Source organism: Etheostoma cragini, chromosome 1 (genome assembly GCF_013103735.1).
Source record: "Etheostoma cragini isolate CJK2018 chromosome 1, CSU_Ecrag_1.0, whole genome shotgun sequence".
NCBI classification, from domain to species: domain Eukaryota; kingdom Metazoa; phylum Chordata; class Actinopteri; order Perciformes; family Percidae; genus Etheostoma; species Etheostoma cragini.
The window spans coordinates 28,567,805-28,587,667 of NC_048407.1; the positions used below are offsets into that span (position 1 = coordinate 28,567,805).

Sequence of the window (19,863 nt, forward strand, 5' to 3'; positions counted from 1 at the left end):
TGCTAATAATAATTGTATGTGGTTTGTGATTGGTCCATAACTTATTTATATGGTTGATTAAGACATTTTTCTTGGCTTTAGAGTTACCAGCAGCATGTTACTGCTTAATTATCCCTGCCTTGAAAAAATTAATTCGCATCTGTGGGAATTAAAAAAGCAACAAAAGGCCTTCAAATCATCCAACTTTTGATAAGGACATCATACAGCCACACGTTCTGGTTTTACTATAGAAACAACCCACTGGAGGGCGACGATATAAAGACAAACCAGTTTTTTCTAATAGTTAAATGGACAGTGTGAAATGTAGATGAGTCAACATGAGTGTGATACAGGCATTTGCTAAAAAAAGGAATGTTTAGGGAATAAATGAAACGCTTTATTTATCCCTATTCAGATGAAAAGACTTGTCTCCGCTCTCTTTACCACTGATCATCCCGGTGCGCACAAAGCGTTTGGATCTGCTGTGCGCAATCAGAGAGAGGGAGAGGGAGAGGGAGAGGGAGAGAAGAAGGGGAGGAGGAGGTGGAGGTGAATGGTAGCGTGACTGAATAGCCCGGTGACCAATCAGATCCTCGATGGGCCGGGCTCCACATTTGTCCCAGTGCTGCACGGGCCCTCAAAGTTTGTTTATTCGCGGAATGCAGTGTGTGATGAAAACGTGTTAGTAAGTAACCCCCCTCTCGACTAATAATAATCAAATGAAACTGATTGGGACGTCGGAACACACTGTGGACTTTTGGGAACGCGTACCGGTGCCATTTACGCACGGAACATGTGCGCGCGACGTTGCGTTTTAGCGCACCGGGAGCCTCGACTGCAACTCTTTAGAGAGTAGGTGTCGGTGTACAACACAACAAGAGCTGAATTACAACGATCTTAATGCAAGAGCGAAGGACGGACTACCGAGTTTTAGAGAGAAGAAAGTTGGTTGGTGATCGCGGAGGTTGGAGTTGCCAGCGTCCAGTCACTCCACATCTACAGGAGGGGGAAAAGGACAAGAGAAACTGTGATCGCTGCTTGATCAATGTGAAAGATTGAAAGATACTGTCGCAGGCATTGACTCGAGACGCTGACATTCCCCTGTAGTAGTCAAGATAAGCTTTAACTTGGCTAACAGAAGGGGTTAAACCGTATCTAAAGGGAGTTTGGAAAACCCAGCCTTTCTTCCCCATACGGATCAACTCATTGGGTGGGAGCTGAGAGAGAGACAAGAGTCCCCAGCAAATCAGGAGCTAATTGATTAAAGAGACTTCATTTGAATAGGAGGGGGGCTGGCGAGGTGCCAATCGCCTTTCAAAGAAGCCCCCCCCGTATGATTAATCGCAGCGCATTATTGATAATCATAACGGGGCACATGCGCGGTGGATTGGCTCTATTTACGTAATTTTTGAGAAGGTTTTGTAGTCATTTTTTTATTCTTTGCCTGCTGATGTGCCAGCCAGCATGTCGCGGAGGAAACAAGCGAAGCCGCAACACTTCCAATCCGACCCTCATCTGCCTTTATCGGAGCACAATGGTGAGTCCACGTAACCTATCGCCCCTTTTATCCAAGCACCATGAATGTCTCACTATCTGGGCTGTTTTATCATGTCTGTAGCAACATCTGATGGTTAAAGTCAGTACTTTGAATTGGACTTTTTATTATTGTTTTTTTGTTTTGTTTATTTGATACTTCCATCGTGTTGGTGTTGGAAGTCTGAAGCCTGAACCACTTTGTCAGTACACATATTACTCAGGCTTTACTTAAATTCACTTTATTCCAGTTCTAAGAGGAATTTGGAACTTTTTTTATTTTTTCGAAACTCTTGATTATATGTATTATTCAAACTGAACTATAAAATATTAACAAGTTAAATCGGTTATAATTAGGAAAGTAGCCCACGTTTTCCTCTAGGTTTACGCGCGTGTGTGTGTTTTTAAAGTTTCGAAACTTTTTAGTCTCCATTTCAGCTTTAAATCGTCTTTTTAATCTAAAGTTGAAACTCTCCTGTAATGAGAATCCGGCTCACTTTGGGTGCTCTCCGGGGCTTTCCTGCGTCTAGCGGTCCGTCGGTGCCTCGAGATGGACCACCCTGTCGCTCCGGCCCGGACTCCAACTTTTCCTTGCTCCCGGACATAGAATTTCCCCTATCCGCGTGTTGCAGTCCCGCGCTGTATAAAATTGTACAAAGTTTTCCTCCTTTTATGAAAATCAGTGTCAGTTAGTCATTGCCTGTTTGCACACGAACGTGCTTTATTGCTAAAAGTTAAAAGAAAAAGAAGACACCCTGCTGTGAAGACACACATGATCATGAAAATATCCCTCGGGTTTACTCATAGTTTACACTTTTTATTTGTTCAAATTGCACCATAGACAAGTCTTACTCACTCTGGGACACACACACACACACACACACACACACACACACACATGATGGTATTACAAAATAATTGATAGTTTTTTAACTAAAATCAACATTGATAAATAGGCTTGTTTTTTCTAATTTAACGCCTTTAGAAAGCTAAAGATGATCTTTTGCCTGCTGGGAAAAATAGAACTTCGATAAATATTTGTTTGCTTTTAACGGTGCTGTAATACCGGTGCCTGTACTGTGAAATCAGTCTGTAGCCTACAAAGTGGCATTCAGAACTGGAAAACCAGGTCTGTGTATACTGGAGCTCAGAGGTCCAGAGGCCACCCATATCCAGCTGTAGTTAGTTGTACATTGTCATATTTTAGTTGAAAAACTGAACACAACCCTAAAAGCAAAACTTCACGGCATGATGACATTGTAGAATAAGGTTAATAACCGCTGGATTTCGTAATAGGACGTTGCGTTGATACGTGTATTTTTGTAGACCGACTTTTTGACTGTTTTATCAAATGACTCATTTACAAGAAAATAATAGTTATTTGTTTTTCTGTATTTTTACGAAATGTTCTTAATATAAATGGAGAATTGTCTTTGCTCTGTCGTGCAGTCTAATCGAATTTTACACTTGTTCATTATTTAAATTTCTACAAAAAAATAAGACATGCCAAAAATAAAAAATAAAATACAATAATTAATTTTTTTGCTCGTCCTGTTGGATAAGGCCTTTGCATAGAATATATGCCATGTTAATACTCTCATAGCCAGATTGTAGTTCTGCCTGTAAAGCATGTGCAGGTAAATTGAAATAAACACTTGCCTCTTTCAGGACAAAGTCATCTATAGAAGGTATTTCCAGCCCTTTTCACGTGATTTTTAGAAACTTGACTATAAATGCAAAACCTAAGTCCCTAGGGCTGTTTTTTCTGCAGTTTCATTTTAATCTAATACACTTACTGAAGTGATGCTTTTGTCACAGACTCCGGCAGGCTGCAGAACACAACATTGCCTAACTATGTCCAATTCTATGCCACATGTTAAAATTGTTTCAAGTGTCTGATTATAAAAGTATGGACATGTTGTCTTTAGGTTTTCGGGGTTATTTAGCTGAGTGCTCCTAGCTGATGTGCTGTGTCCTCTGCAGAGTTGTGGTAGGCGGAAGTGAAAACAGAAAGTCATTGTATTTGGAGCTGAATATCAGTGATGCTGAGGGCCATAGTTACTGGGAGGTCGGAGTGAGAGCCACAGAGGGTGGGATGTTTAGCTGTTTTAACCTTTGCCAGTGTCCCTCTGTGAGTTCAGGGCTCAGTGTGTTCCTCTCTCGGCCTCGCCATTGACCCTGCGGGTCGGAGCTGCAGGCAGCCCAGCAAGGCCTCTGCTTTTCATTTAAGTCTGTGTTTGTCTGTGCGTGTGTGTGTGATTGAGTGTGTGTGAGTGTGAGAGTGAGGCCTTATCAATGTTGTGACCATCCCCTTTTGCCCTATCAGAGTGGCCCCTCTGGATGGGAGATTGACCGGGCAGTCCACTTTGCACTGTTGTTCCCTATAAACAGAGAGTGCAGTTGCTTGTCATTTTGCCAGTTTGTGTGGTGTGAGTCTGGGTGTAGCCTGAATGACTTGCTTTGCCTTTTTCCCTCCCCTTGGGCTTTTAGCATGTCACTGGGGCAGAGCTTCCTAGATGTGAGTCTTGTCCTGGACCACGGCGGCTTTAGTGGAACCCCATCTAGTGTTCAGTGGGATGAGTCCTGAGTGGAGACAATGAGAGCAGAAACCCTCCTGAAGTTACAAGTGTCAAGAGGCTCACAGAGCCCCCCTGCGATAATAATGTAGGATCTCTCGAAGCTCTCTGTCAACTTTTTCGACTACTCCTTGTTTTCTTGTCTCTCATTTTCTGACTTTGGTCAATCTCTTTGAGGCTCTGTCCTCTGCTCTTTGTCTCTCCTGACACCCTTTAGCCTTGTGCACTGCTTACATTGTGCTTTTAATGGAGATTCTATGGAAGTTTACAGACTCCATCTTTACACCAGCTTGACTTTATCTTAACTTTAATTGGAAGTTAATCCTTGCTATTTTGGGAATTAAGCCTAATGCTAGCATCTGTGTTGTTTGCTATACTCGTCCTTTGTGGAAAGTGGATTTGTACTTATGCATCCATTAAGTTTTGATCCTTTTTTAGCGTAAAGTAAAACATAGAATTGCACAGTTAGCATTTCTGTAGGTGTGTATGTATTTATTTTGATGAAATATGATTCTTATGTTTTGCAGCTGTGGGGTTATTATTATTATTATTATTATTCTCCTCTCCCAAAATCCAAATTTAAGATAGATTTGGTGAAGAGGAGACTGTCCAGTGCTGCACTGCACAATTTTGATGAAAGTGTTTTGCGCCAGTTCCTTTATTAGTAAAATAGATTGCACAATTATTTTTGGCAGAAGTATTATCTGTTTTGTCTTTAATGTTTTCCTTAATTTGATTAACTATTTACATAATTATATATAATTTGTTTATTGTATTTTTTTTCATTTGCACGTTAAATGTGAGTTATTGCTTTTGATTTGTAGTAGTTTTGAAAATGCACACTACACAAAATGTTGGCATCTTTCTTTGAAACTTATTTTAATCAAAGAAACACACTTTTCTAAAGTATGTGTGTGAGTCACATGGTGAAATTATTTAATTTCCGTGCACAACATTGTTTTTCAAAAAGTAAATGCATCATGTATTTTTTCCTTATTATCTTAGTGTGCACACACACACAGTACATTTATTAATTAATTTTGAATCTTCCAGAAGTTTGTTAGATAAAAGTTTGTCCTTTAATGGCTTTATTTTTATCCCACTTGGTGTCATACAATTAGATTTTCTTCACACTAATTTGTGTACAGCCAGCTTTGAAAAAAAAGGTGTTTATTTAATCCTTACATTTCTCACACTGCGAATAAAACACATTTTTTCTAAATTAGCGCTTGTGCTATAGGTAGCCGGGTGGGTGGATGGGGGGATTTAACATGAAAAGTTATCATTAAAGTTGAGTCTTCCCTGTTTGCATGGTTTGGTGGTGTGAAGGCCAGGGTTTACTGTCATGGCAACTTTGTGTTATCTGATGTCGCTGAGCAGAGAAACATTGAGGGAGATAATCCCTGAATTAAACAGGATCTGCTTTGAGTCGACTGAGATGAGCAGGGCCAGGCTGTGCCGACGATCCCCGCCGCTCCCATGCTGCGCGAACAATGGGAAGGCATCCTGTCTCTCTGTGGGGCAGGGCTGCACTTCTCTGGGTTTCATTTGCAAATGAATTCTTTGCCCTGATGAAAGTGTTGAGGGGCCAGAGTTACAATGAAAGGGATTCATAGAAAAGTGCAATTTGTAAATCAACTTGTATGTTAAACAGCTAGATTTTAGTGTGACAAAGAGGGAAAAGAATCAGAAAAGTCTGGAGCACAGCAGTGGCTCTGGGGACAGGGTGTCATCTTGCCTTTTTCACTCCCTGACTCCTGTTTATCAAAATGGAAAATTCAAATACACGTTTTTGTGCGCATTTGAAAGGCCGTCATTGCTTTTGAATTGCTTTTGAATTTTAATCTCAATGACAACAGACTTTGGTGTGTGTGTATTGCAAGATCCATGAACTGATGTGTCCAGTTTCTCAGTTTTGGCAAGTTCGTTATGCATGCATTCTGATGTACCGCCCTCCACTTAAGTTTTGACCAAGTCATTTATCTAAACAAAGAGGTTTTTCCGTTGCTGCTTTCCCAAAATAATTTACTGATGAGTGTTTTTTCTATGGTTGCTAATGTTTCAGGTTCAGTGTATTCACTATTATGGAGCAAAAGTCAGCTGACATGTACATGTTATTCTTTTCATTAGTTTGCAGACATGTTTGCCATGGCATATGATTTCATATTCATTTTTCTTAATCTTTTTCCTTTTTTGTTATACTTGATGTGGTTAGTGTGTGCATGTAACAGCCTAGACGCCCCAGGCTCTGTTGTTCTTGTCTCACTGTGACTGCAGCCTGAGTGGATACAAATTAGTTTAGTGACATAGATAACCTGTCCAAGATGCCTATAGTTGGCTGAAAATGAGCAAAGTTGACAGCAAATTGAAAGTCTAATAAGTCCTTCAAATGCTTGATTTGCGCCGAGTAGACAAGTAGACTTTGAAGGCCATGGAATATAGGAAATCAATGTCTTTCTATGAAATTTCATTAAGACCCAATGTCCTCACTTCACTCTATTTTATATTTTGATGGATTATCTGGAGAAAATGATTACCTTTGGTTGGGCTGATGAAACCCAGATGTACATCTTCAAAGATCACTTTTAAGCAATATTTGAGTAGTTCACATTGATTTTGTATCCCTCTTATCGTGTTGCAGAGGCCACTGCATTGAATAAGGTCTTTTCTCATTTCTGTTGGCTTATTGTTGCCTTTCGATCGTTGTTTTTGTGAACACATCAAGGGGATAAGTGTAAAACTGATTAACTGAAGATTAACAACAATGGAATTTGAGGAGATAAAGCTGCTTCTTCAGCTGCAAAACATTTCTAATCACTAATCCTCTGTTTCCTTTTTTTCAGGGGACACAGAACTTTGCTCAGAGGACCCCCCCTGCAAGGAGTCAGACGCCAACGTCTGTAGCAGATGTTGTGCTGAGTTCTTTGAACTATCAGATCTTGGGGAACACCAGAAGAATTGCACTAAGAATCAGTTAGTTCTGATAGTGAATAACCCCGCCTCCCCCATCGAAACTTTCTCGCCTGGGTCTCCTCCCCATAACTCCGATGACCAGATGAATGACACAGCTAATAACACTGATCAAACAGAGTGCAGTGACCTTTTGGAGACTAACACTCTTGAAAAAGACGAATCCATGGACGTGGACATTTCCGTAATGAGCAGTGGTCATGAAGAGGAAGGCAGTCATGCAGAGAGCGTGAGCCCCATCAACACAGTCAGCAGCCATGGTGGCAGGGGCAGCTCTGGCCCTGCAGCAGGTACTTCGGCTATCTCTGCTCCTTTACCTCAGCTCAGAAACCTGACTGACCTGGGAAACTTCTCCATGATCAATAGCAATGTCATAATTGAAAATCTGCAGAGCACCAAAGTGGCTGTGGCCCAGTTCTCCCAAGAGGCCCGTAACTCAGGGGGCCCTAGGGTGGCAGTGCCAGCCCTTATGGAGCAACTCCTAGCCCTACAACAGCAGCAGATCCACCAGCTGCAGCTTATTGAGCAGATTCGCCACCAGATACTGCTCCTGGCCTCCCAGTCCCAAGAACTGCAGGTGCCCCAAACTTCTGCTTCAGGCACAATGGGGCCTTCTGCCACCCCACTGACCACACTCAGCTCACATCTCTCCCAACAGCTGGCTGCAGCCGCAGGCCTAGCGCAGAACTTGGCTAGTCAGTCAGCTAGTATTAACAGCCTAAAGCAGCTGGCTGCAGCGGCACAGCTACCTCAGTCCAATCCAAGCAGCAGTGAGACATCTCAGAGCGTTAGCACACTGGGGCCATCACCAGTCAATACCCAGTCATCTGACAAGAGGCCGAGTCATATGGGTAGCCTGCACTCTCAGCTCAGCAATTCATCACTTACTAAGTCATCCACGCCAGCATTTGGAATGGGTAGCTTGTTAAGCTCTGCAGTGAATCCCCTTCTACCTCAGCCCCCACCTGGAAACCCTATATTCTCCAGCTCTCTGCCCAGTGTTGGCACCACCGTAGAGGACCTCAACTCTTTAGCAGCTTTGGCCCAGCAAAGGAAAGGCAAGCCGCCAAATGTCACTTCATTTGAACACAAAAGCAGCTCTGACGAAGCTTTCTTCAAGCATAAGTGCAGGTTTTGTGGCAAGGTGTTTGGGAGTGACAGTGCCTTGCAAATTCACCTGCGCTCTCACACTGGCGAGAGACCATACAAGTGTAATATTTGTGGCAACCGCTTCTCGACCCGCGGTAACCTGAAGGTGCATTTCCAGCGTCATAAAGAAAAATACCCACATATCCAGATGAACCCCTATCCTGTTCCTGAGCATTTAGACAACATACCAACAACCACTGGCATTCCATATGGCATGTCCATGCCCCCTGAGAAACCTGTCACCAGCTGGCTGGACAGCAAACCAGTTTTGCCCACACTGACTTCCTCAGTCGGCATGCTGCTGCCACCAACCATGCCGAGCCTACCACATTTCATCAAAAAGGAAGATCATTCAATAGCCATAACTAGCCCTTCTGCTGCAAAAAGTGTTTTAGGCACTGCTGAGCCTTCAGCTAAAAGTAATGATGGAGTGTGTGAAGAGGGTGAAGGTGCAACTCTGCCTACCTCAAATGGGAGAACTGAAGAAGGCAGCCACTCCTCAGTCTTCATGACAAATGTGAGTTCTGCGTCAGAGAGCAATGCTGACTACACAACATCTAACAGCCCGCCCATGATGACCAACCCACTCATGCCTCTTATGTCTGATCAGTTTAAGGCTAAGTTCCCCTTTGGGGGCATCCTGGATCCTCTCCAGGGGTCAGAGACCTCTAAACTACAGCAGCTTGTGGAGAACATTGACAGGAAGGTGACAGACCCAAACGAATGTGTCATCTGCCACCGGGTGCTGAGTTGCCAAAGTGCTCTGAAAATGCACTATCGCACTCACACTGGGGAAAGGCCCTTTAAGTGTAAAATCTGTGGCAGGGCGTTTACCACAAAGGGAAATCTTAAGACCCACTACAGCGTACATAGAGCCATGCCTCCTCTTAGAGTCCAACACTCCTGCCCCATTTGTCAGAAGAAGTTCACAAATGCTGTGGTTCTACAGCAGCATATTCGCATGCACATGGGTGGGCACATCCCCAACACCCCACTGCCAGAAAGTTACCCAGAGTCTATGGTCTCTGACACTGGCTCATTTGAGGAGAGAAACTTTGATGATCTGGACAACTTCTCTGATGACAACATGGAAGGAATGGAGGAGGGCCCTGATAGCAGTGTGCCAGATACACCTAGGTCAGCTGATGCCTCCCATGACAGTGTATGTAACTCCCCAGCCCCCCTTGAAATGCCTAGCCGGGAAGGGCAAGAGAGAAATGACCGAGATAATGTCTATAATAATGAAACAGAGGAGCTACGAGTCAGCCAAATGAAGGCTATGGCAAATGGCTTAGTTGAGGGGGATTGCTTCACCAATGACTCCTCGTCTCTGGGAGGGGATGTTGAAAGCCAAAGCACCGGGAGTCCAGCTGTGTCAGAATCTACCTCCTCCATGCAGGCGCCATCCCCCACTAGCATGCAGCCACAACCACGCAAATCCCCTAGCCTCGAAGAAAGGCACCAGAGGGCCTTATCCTTGGAGCACACCACTGCAAGCCTCTTGCATGCTCAGCCATCCAACATTGGAGCCCTGGACCTGACATCTGTCAATTCCTCTAAAGACCCCTTGGGCATGTTATTCCCCTTCCGGGAACGTAGTATCATCAAGAACACATCCTGTGACATCTGTGGGAAGACCTTTGCTTGTCAGAGTGCCTTGGACATTCACTACCGAAGCCATACCAAAGAAAGACCATTTATTTGCACGGCCTGTAACAGGGGTTTCTCCACCAAGGGCAACCTCAAGCAGCACATGCTAACCCATCAAATGAGAGATCTGCCCTCACAGCTCTTTGAGCCGTCAAACACCAGCCTGTCCTCCAGCCCAACCCCTTCCCTACTGTCTGTGGGCTCTCTTAACAAACCAGAGGTCAACGGCTTTCTGCATGGATTCCACCCAGAGAACAAGGACATGCCCTCTATTTTGGCCACATCATCTGCCTCCACTTCTCCTGTGCTTTCCACTGCTCCACCACGCAGGACACCCAAACAACACTTCTGCAACGCCTGTGGGAAGTGTTTCTCCTCCTCCAGTGCTCTACAGATCCACGAGAGAACCCACACAGGGGAGAAACCCTTTGCCTGCAGTATCTGTGGTCGGGCTTTCACCACCAAAGGAAATCTCAAGGTAAATGTTGAAACATTTAGAAAACGGTTGGTCCCATTAAAGTTTGTGCATGAGAATGTTCGTGAAAAATGAATCTCTGAGCTCCTATTTAGTTTCATAAGGCATGTCAGTGCACTTGGCATCAAGAGGTGGTAATGTTGTATAATTAATGAAAGGAGCAGCTCTCTGAGAAAAACGTACCTTAGTGGAAAGGCTGAATCACACAACTAATGTGATTATTAGGTAGGAATTCTAGAATGCAATCAGCTAAGAATGATTCAGTGCACAGAATAAATTATCAGAGGTAATCATTGTGCGTTAGGTCAGTCTGTAGTTTTCCATAACAGACTCTGTGAAAACTGTCACAGGCATAAATCATTGAGAAAGGGATCCTGCTTAATGATCTACAGAAACTGGGGAGATTTATGTGAACTTAATTATGTGAAACTTAGGATAATTATTATTTCGTGCATCAATCCGTAATCCCAGAGAAGGAATTTGGGATGAATGTTAATTTTTAATTTTGAAAGCTCAGACTTTTGGTTGAAACTGGTCCTTTTAAAAGATATCTGTATTGTTGTGTTAACGTTTTACCAGTGAAGTACACAGAAAAGTCGTTGAACGTTTTTTTAGAAGGGTCTCCATAAAATACTTTAAAATAGCATTCGTTGAATATATCTTTAAAGGATTATGAAGCAGAAAAAAGGAAAAAAATGTATTGTCTTTGTCATGGAAAGGGTATTGCCAGAGGTGAAATGTCACATGCAATACTGGCGATAGCAATGAAACTGGACAGTGCAATTTTACCCCAAGCGCTGTGTTTCCCTTGTGAGATGAGCAAATTAAGGTTTAGATTAAACAGCATGTATCAGTCTTTCCAAAATAAGATGTTTACACCATGCTGGTACCTCTCACAGCATATAAGCAACTAACATGTCTGCTGCACACAGGGTGTGAAGCTATTTTAATTTGGTTGAGGATTATTATTATTTTTTCCATTGCATCATCCCATGTGCAGCTCTTGTGGCCTAGTTTATAAACATCACTAATTTGTATCCCTCTCATTGCTCTGTCTCACTCCTCCCTCCCTTTTGTTCCCCTTTTTTCTCTCCTCCCTCTCTCTCTCTGTGTAGGTCCACATGGGCACACACATGTGGAACAGTGCTCCAGCCAGACGTGGCCGCAGGCTTTCCGTGGACGGGCCAATGGCCTTCCTGGGTACCAACCCAGTCAAGTTTCCGGAGATATTCCAGAAGGACATGGTATCAAGGGGAAGCAACGGGGACCCGGCTAGTTTCTGGAACCAGTACGCTGCAGCCTTCTCAAACGGCCTGGCAATGAAGACAAATGAAATCTCTGTCATTCAGAATGGAGGCATCCCACCCATGTCAGGTGGTGTGGGGAATGGGGGTAGCTCTCCCATTGGTGGCCTGACCGGTAGCCTAGACAGATTACACAGCATGGAACCCAACGCTGCTCTTGCTGGTTTGGAGAAAATGGCCAACACGGAGAACGGGGCCCACTTCCGCTTCACACGCTTCATAGAGGACAATAAAGAAATTGTCACCAGTTAGAGTGTATGTCCTCAGTTGCGCACAGACAGATGAAGATGCCTGAAGGCACACTGTACACATATGTAGTCACACAGAAGAAGAGAAAGAAAGAGAACAAGACAGGGACAAAATCAACTGAACTGCTTTGCTCGCCGTTAAATCTTTACGAACATGAGTGTGAAGACAAGTTGCTTTTTTTGTACAATGTACATGTTATAGTTTTATGGAGCTTATTTATTAGCGATTATAACCTTGCTTGAAACCAAGTGGAAGCATTAACAATTAGGTTTTGTTTGTTTTGAAGCCAGAATGGGTATGTATGGGTGCTTAAAAAATGTGCTTTTGAAACTTAGAATATCTGGGTAGATAACCTTACCTTGGCATTAAGTTATTTTCTGTCTGTAGTAGCTATAACCGAACTGTCGATGTTCATGTGATGCATTAGCCCTGTTATAAGCAAACAGACTTGCTGTAAATAATGTACACTGATCTTCTGTAGTTGGTCTAACATCTGTGTGTTCATGCCCCCTTTCCCTTATCAAAGCATAACAATGAAATTCAGGCAAGGGACTAAATTATTTGGTAGTTCCTTTCTTTCAAATTGCTATTTACCTTTATTTTATTTAAGGAAGACAAAACATTGAAGTTTGCTACAAGTCAATGGTTTCTTTAGTGTTATATTGTTTTGTTGTTACTGTTTCTGTGTATTGTACTTTGTACTTTTTGTTTACTTCCATTTTTTGTTCTTTTCAATCTCTTTTTTTCGTTGCTTGTATTTTGGTGTTGTTGAAAGCAAGACAGAAGGAAACATTCGGTCTGGCCTATTTCCTGGCTTTTGGAACTGAGACAGCCAATCAAATGAGCAGGATTCTCCTTCAGTTTCTCAGCTGGATTTCCATGTTGCTGCTATGTCCCAGCATCCTCACTGACATCAAGTGCAAAGTTATGTGTTGAAGCTTCTGTAAATATGTTCAGACGTGGAAATACAAACTCCCTCGTAAGAAAATGTACATAGAGCTCACACGAGAGAAGTCCATCACGGCCAGGGGACAAAATGATAGTGTTTTTATAAATATAAATATATATTGGGTTTGACAACCTTCGGACTGTTACATGCACTTTCTTGGAAAGTTGGAAGATCTTTATGGGTCCAGTTTCTCTACACTTTAATACCTACTAACAACTAAGATACTGTAATTCTTTACTCTAATAATCAAATACATCAGTTTTCCAAAAGAAACATTGTGTGTGTGCTTTTATTCCCTCCTTATTTCCCATATCATTGGAAAGATACTGGTAATTATTTTCACAGATCAAACATTGATTCGTGTGAAAGCAGAGCAGAAATAATAATAAAGTTTCTTGTTGTCTTTGAGTAATGTGTGCCCAGGGCCGCGGTGCAGCTTGTGGAAGCAGTAGAAGCAGACTCGGGGGCTTGGATGCAGTCACTAATGGTGGGAGCTCCCCTGCTCTTTAATTTAAAATGATCACAGTTTTAACCTCATCAATTCCGCTGCCGATGCTTGAAATCGCCAATTAATCGCTAATCCTCAAATCAAGTAGAGTCGAGGCTTTTTTACGCAGAAAGGGAAATGTTCCCTCCTCCCATTTACGTATGCACGTTCACCAGATTGTAATAAAAAAAGGTCTCAGCGGGGAAACATTTTATGTTTGTCTAGACCCGAAAGTTAAGACACAAACCAGTATTATAAGGTGTTGGGGATGCAGTCGACTACTTTTCTCTTTTTTAAACACAGCCCTGCGTTCATTAATAAGAATGTGCCGATCTAATTATTTGCCACAAAGCCTCAAAAGAAGTTGTCAAAACGATCACACGGTTATCCGGATAAAGCCTTTGACGGCTTTGAAGGCATTTGCCTTGCCTTTTTTTTTTTATTCAAAGCGAAAATGTTCCCCTTTTGTATTTCAACAGCTGCATTTAATTTAACACACCGTTGCACATCCTGCAATACAGGATCTGTTCATTTCTGTCCAGCATCCACGGCGCTCTCCCCTCCTCTTCACAAAGCCGAAATCCCCAATATTTACGTTTTATATTTCAAGACGTCGAAGCTAAATGATCCTTGCCCACAGTGCCTGTTTTCTTTTTTAACAGTCACATCTGTTCCCCTGAGCTCTGTTTGTGCAGCACATCGGCTTCCTGAGAGATTCTTTCAAAGGACAGAAAGAAAAATAAAAGTGCTCCACATTCTTACTGCTCTGCTAATTATGACAAATACGTTCATAGATTTACATCTTGGACTTTTTCTATTTCAGCGTTTTCTTTTGCCTTTTCTTTTATTATTATAAGGCTATCACTATTATTATTATAATTACTAATTATAATATTATTTCTGATGTTATTGTTGTTTTATTATTATTTCCAAGGCATTATTTCCAACGGTTTATTTTATTATAAAAATGTAAAATGAGAAATTAAAAAAATGTAATTCCAGCATTCTAGAATCACAAAATTACCAATAGCTGTAGTAGTGATGCAGGAATACTTCAGCCTCGAAGATGTAGATATGTGTGTTTAGTTGTTTAAAAAAAAGGCTCTGTTCATTTAACAGGTGAAGCAGAAATGTCCAGGAGTAAATGCATGCTTCATCTGTGTGTGAGTTGTCCCACCAATAAGAAGGGACTGGGCTCTTCCCTCTCGGCTCCTTGCTTAAGTATCGATTGAGCTGTGCAGTATTACAGAAACACTTGAATCTCAGGTGGCAGGAATGTGTACAATTGATCTCTTCCACTGTGGCTCCCAGCAGTGGCTTTTTGCTCCACAACACAGAGCACCACAGGAAGAGCCGAGCGAACACACTGAAACACAATCGCCACAGACCAAGAGAGGCTGTCCCAGTCTGCCCTGTTCACTGTCACAATGTGTTGTAGTGTTGTGAGTCTCGACCACTGATCTGCAGCTACGATGACAATGTCCTTTTGGGGTGCAGAGATTATGTACATTTCACATGATAAACACACTCATAGGAGAGATGAACATGCACTGCATGTCAGCTTCAAACAAACACACTCCTGCGTACGGGATTTTGATTTAGTCTTGACATTTTATCTTATGTGTTTTTATTTTAGTGTTGTTGTTTTTTTCAGTCTGCGCTAAATGGCTTGATGGCATTTTGCTGCAGTGTCTGGAGAGGATGGGAACCATCAGCAAAGAAACATTACTCCGTTTAGCTGTAAGCCACTCCCGTCCACTTACTGTACACTTGAAGGTTCATTAAAGGGTTGGCCTTCCTAAGTAAGGCCTGTATGCACAGCTGACACACTGCAAAAATAAGATCATTTGTTTCCAGTGACTTAACTTTGATGAGTTATGTTGTACTTATTATTGTGTTGTCTAAACGTTTTTTTTATAAGTTGGATATTTAACAATGAAACTAAATGGCTTCGTGGGTATTTTAAATCTGAAAAAAATTAAATGTTCATTGCACGTTCCATCCATTAAAGAAACAACTGGGAATAGAATCATTTTTACTATAACTAAACTAAACTAAATGGCTTGAGAAACAAATATGAGTGTGTGTGTGTGTGTGTGTGTGTGTGTGTTTTCCCTCTAGTATGTCAGGAGAAAAGGCAACAAGAAAAAAAGTAAAACAATGCTTTTTGACTCATCAACAAGCAGCATCAGGGGGATTTAATTCAGGAGTAAAATCTGTTTAACATCTCTTGTTTCTACCCTCCACAGTCCTTTGCCCCCGGTGTGCAGGTCAGGTTGAGATGGAGGTGCACGGAGGCAATCTTGGGAAGATGGGGCCCCCTTCTGCTGTCAGCCCTCCTGAGTCGATACAAACCGTAGCCTGGGGCCCGGCCTGGACTCCCCACTGAGGTTCTGGCCCACCGCTGGGAGATCAAAGACCCGCAGAGAACAAATGGTGAGCCTCATGAAGCCGGCTGGGGTTCCCTTTCCCCGGATGCTCTGCCACACCTGCCCACTCTGTCAATCAAACTCAGGTGATATACCTGCTCAGAGGCCTACTTCCTGCAGCAACACACTTCTCTGGTGTGTTAATGTTGAAAAATATCAGTCTAAATTATACTGTAAGTTGAAGCCCTAAAGTAAGAACATCTCGAACAGTTCTCCCAGATATTTGTTTGGCAGTTTTGTGCTGCCTTTAATTCCCCTAAGATGGTCTGTGTTTGTATTTTATTGTATAACAAAGTGATTATTTATTTTGTTTAAGCCTCTAATTTGCTTTGTCATTTTCCTCCAGCCATTTCATGCTGGTTTAGTCTTCCTGCGGCTCTCGTTGTGCTTCCTGTGGAAAACGGAGCCTGTCTGCAGCGTGTACACAGCTGGTTGGAAGACAAGACCTCCAGATTGTAAGTACAAACATGGAGCAGGATTTTTTTTTTCAGGCTGTACACTCTCACAGTCATCACAGATGAGCAATCAAAGTCTTCTAGGGAATATCCATCCTGCTTAAAACCAGACCGTTTTTTTTTCTTTTCTTCATACTGCTCCTGTTTGCTCTCCATTGAAGTTGTGCTTTGGTCTTTTGAGATTGTCTTTGCATGGTTTATTTTTATGGCATAGTAATCTGGAGACTATCCAAATGTCAATGTCATTTATCTTGCAGTTCATCCGCTCCTTCACTTTGAGTGGTGAGAAAGAAACGCACAGGCCCATATTGCATTTCATGACCTATTGTGTCAAACGAGTACCCAGACAAACAGGTGGGAGCCCTAATGTGAGCTCCTGGTGGACCAGACTCACCAAACTTAAGACTCCCTGGTTTATTCTTTAATAAGGGACTAATGCTTGCAGGACGACCACAGTGCTCTGTATCCTTCATCGTCAGATGGGAACCTTCAGGGATGCTAATGAACATACAGTGAGGGTTTGTCTCACGCACAGTGCTCCCGCTATCTGCAGCTCCCAGTTTATCATCACCACTGAAATTGCAAGCCCGTTTTACTGGGCTTTTACTACAAGGGGGACATTTAGCCCATTGTGATGCTAATTCTTTAAAATTTGATGTCTACGGTTTGTTCTTTCAGGTCAAGATAGGTTTATGAGACTGGGTCTTTTGTCAGACTACAAGCGCCTTTTATGTAATCACAGAAAACCCTGCAGTCAAGGGTTGTCCTCATTGCCCCGAAAGGCAAATTTAATTTAATGTGCATTTCCATTTTAAGATGAATCACGTTTCCTTGTTTTGTACAGTAGAATGGAGACAGATCGTCTTTCTTTGGTTTTAAAGAACAGCTTCAAGATTAAGTAGGCTGATTGTGGCCCTTTCACCATCAGAATTACGGTTGGTAACCCTAGCCAAGCCTGTCTGCTCTGGGGGTGAAACACACACAGAGTTGGGGACACTCTCTGTTAATGTCATCTCAGAGATTCAATTTCCTCATCGCAATCTTACCTCGAGTCCCACAACCTCTGACACATATTCGTATTCTTTCTCACAGTGTCAAAGCATACTAGTGAGATGGAAAGATATTCCACGGCCTCAGAGATATTGATATCAAGCGTTAGGATGGGGTGTCAGAGCGACTAGGAAGAAGCCCTTCAGCCGCTTGTCAGGTGTGTTTGATTCCATAGGTGCTCCGGAGAGATGTCTTGAGTTTATTGAATTTGTCATTTTCGGCCTGGGAGTGCAAAGGGCACCTGTGTGCTGCCGTAAGCCCCCGCACCAGGACCGCCACCCACATCACACAATGACAGCTGATGTGCAAGGACAACCCTGAAGCTGTTGGAATTTTGTAAGCAGTCCATCAGCCTGAGCGTACATTATTCATCAGGGAAAAGGCTGAAAGGATATTTACTTTTGTCAATTTTCTCATAACAGCCTCCTTGGGCACACAAAAGTCACCCGTGGTTACAGCAAGAAAAACGTAGCTATCTGTGCTCTGTCAGACTCGGATTGAAAACTGTTGAAGTTGTGGATACCGGTCACCCACATCAGTGCTTGATCAAAGCAATGGCCTGCTACAGTGGCTGAATATTCACTCATGTTATTATAGTGTGATAGGTTCCTCTACTCACAGGGCACTTACTGTGGGAAAATGAGCAAGGTCTGATAGAGATTTTGCTCTGTAGTCTTTTGTGGGATTTTGGGCTGCTGTACAGTGTATCTAACAGGTTAAAATCACAGTCCTGCCACCCACTGATTTAAATACTCCTCACTTCTTTAGTCAAGGTTGGTTTTCTCATCGGACATCTTTCTGTGGGCGAGAGGAAAATGGTTTCCTCAGTGAAATGTGTAATCAAATGTTGGATAAGAAATGCATTAGGTCATGGCAATTCCCACAATGTGCAGCTTGATATGGAAATGTGTGTGGATGTGTGTGTCAGGGTGTATAACTCAATTGCACCACCACAGTTAGATGTTTTATTCCCAGTGGGTCCACCAGCGCTAAATCGGCATCACTCATCGGATTAAAGCATCCACTAATTGGCATATGTTATGATTACATGATTTCATAAGCGTGCATGCAAGGGTGTGTGTGTGTTTGTGTTTGTGTGTGTGTGTGCTTTCAGTGCCTTTTTGTAAATGCCTTCCTCATGCTCAGTTAAGTTTGTGCCACCTGTGATTAATAAGAGATATCCCAGATCCAGCAGGTTAATGTTTAATCAATCAAGTGGGAAAGAAGCCTCTAAATGGCCTAGTTTATTTTTAACCACGGCATCACATTAAATGCAGCCGAGGTTTACACGCAGCCAAAATGTTTATCAGTCAGTGGTGAGAATATTTTACACCAGGCCTGTAGGCTTGTTTTCATATCTGGAAAAAGTAAGAACATGTTTCAGCTATCAAGAACATAATGAAGTGATTTGTTGGGCTAGAATAGCACTGAGCCAGGTCAATATGTACAATGTCAGTGTTAAATTCCAGCTCATATAAAAAAAAACATTCTACAGAGATAGTGGTACAATTTTGTTTTCTTTCCTCCTTCCCTATATAAGTAATATTGGAAACACTTCCACTGTGTTTCCACTGTGAGCTGCTACTGTGTGACTTGGCTGAAGCACTTGCGCTATGAAATCAACACCCCACTCAGCAATAATGCTCTCTGAGGCTTGGCCAGTTTACTAAATAATCGATCCAAATAAAAGCAGCAGATAAAATTGACTGACCCTCATATACTTAATTATTGCAGCTATTTGAGCAAATAGCATTTTTCAGGATGCTGTGTGTCACAGGCCATCAATTTTCCTTTAATCGCTGTTAGTTATTGCCCTACTTTGTTACTGCTGTGGATGGCCAGTCTCCAGTGGTCAGTCTGGCCCAGGGCAGTGAGGGAATGAGATGCTAAATGGTTGCGCAAACAATTTGATTATGTTGTTTAATTCCCGTCATATAGATCTGCCGGGCCTGCTGATGCACTCATTTCTGTGAGGCTGCACAGCAGAGTGCTGACCTGCCTACCTCACACCACCAGCCCTGAAAGAGCTGCTTTTTCCTCCATGGCCTCAGGATCAATAGTGACTGCTCCCTAGGTGTGGACCCGTGTCTTGCCCTCTTACCACTAACCTTTTAGCTGTTGTATGTTGTATGGAGCCAGAGATGCTCACAAGTCTCTGAGCTCGAGTCCAAGTCAAGTTTCATGTCTTTGAGGTAGAGTACACATATTCTGCTAAACCAAGTTGCTGTAATACAAGGAGAGGTGGGGGTTAACACTCCACACCAAAACAGACCACCTCAGCCAAGTGAAAAATGAGAAATGAGCAGGGCAAGCTCTCAGGCCCAGTTGCCCAGTTCCCGAAATTAACATTTCAATTCAAAACCAATAATAACGCATTGTGTCTGGCATGAATGAGTGCTGCTGCTAAGGGAAGGCGATACCTCCTGTTCCTGTGTCAATGAAAAAGCTCCTTCATCTTCTGCTAAAGGGCCCACACAGACTGAGGTCAGCCAGTCAGCCTTGGTTACACTGCACAGGCATGCCTGGGTGGACGGCTCGAGCTTCCCGGTGCCTTTACAAAAGCCAGGAACTACAAACACACACACACACACACACACACACACACACA

General features: G+C 42.8%; 1 protein-coding gene across 2 annotated transcripts; it reads left to right on the forward strand.

Moving 5' to 3' along the window:
* The first annotated feature begins 618 nt into the window (after positions 1-618).
* Positions 619-13,107, forward strand: sall1a (spalt-like transcription factor 1a). 2 transcript variants are annotated; one of them, XM_034870846.1, is made up of 3 exons: positions 619-1,516; positions 6,932-10,335; positions 11,448-13,107. In XM_034870846.1, exons 1-3 carry the CDS (start codon positions 1,444-1,446, stop codon positions 11,886-11,888), a joined length of 3,918 nt encoding a protein of 1,305 aa, XP_034726737.1. In that variant the 5' UTR covers positions 619-1,443; the 3' UTR covers positions 11,889-13,107. The 2 variants fall into 2 exon arrangements, with proteins under 2 accessions (XP_034726737.1, XP_034726746.1); XM_034870855.1 differs by lacking the exon at positions 619-1,516 and adding an exon at positions 3,996-4,176.
* Positions 13,108-19,863: the final 6,756 nt, after the last annotated feature.

Bases quoted from the DNA above. Each gene is read 5' to 3' on its own strand.
- sall1a (XM_034870846.1), top strand. From the start codon at position 1,444: ATGTCGCGGAGGAAACAAGCGAAGCCGCAACACTTCCAATCCGACCCT. The intron at 1,517-6,931 runs GTGAGTCCACGT...CCTTTTTTTCAG, and splicing joins GCCTTTATCGGAGCACAATG to GGGACACAGAACTTTGCTCA. The intron at 10,336-11,447 runs GTAAATGTTGAA...CTCTCTGTGTAG, and splicing joins CCACCAAAGGAAATCTCAAG to GTCCACATGGGCACACACAT.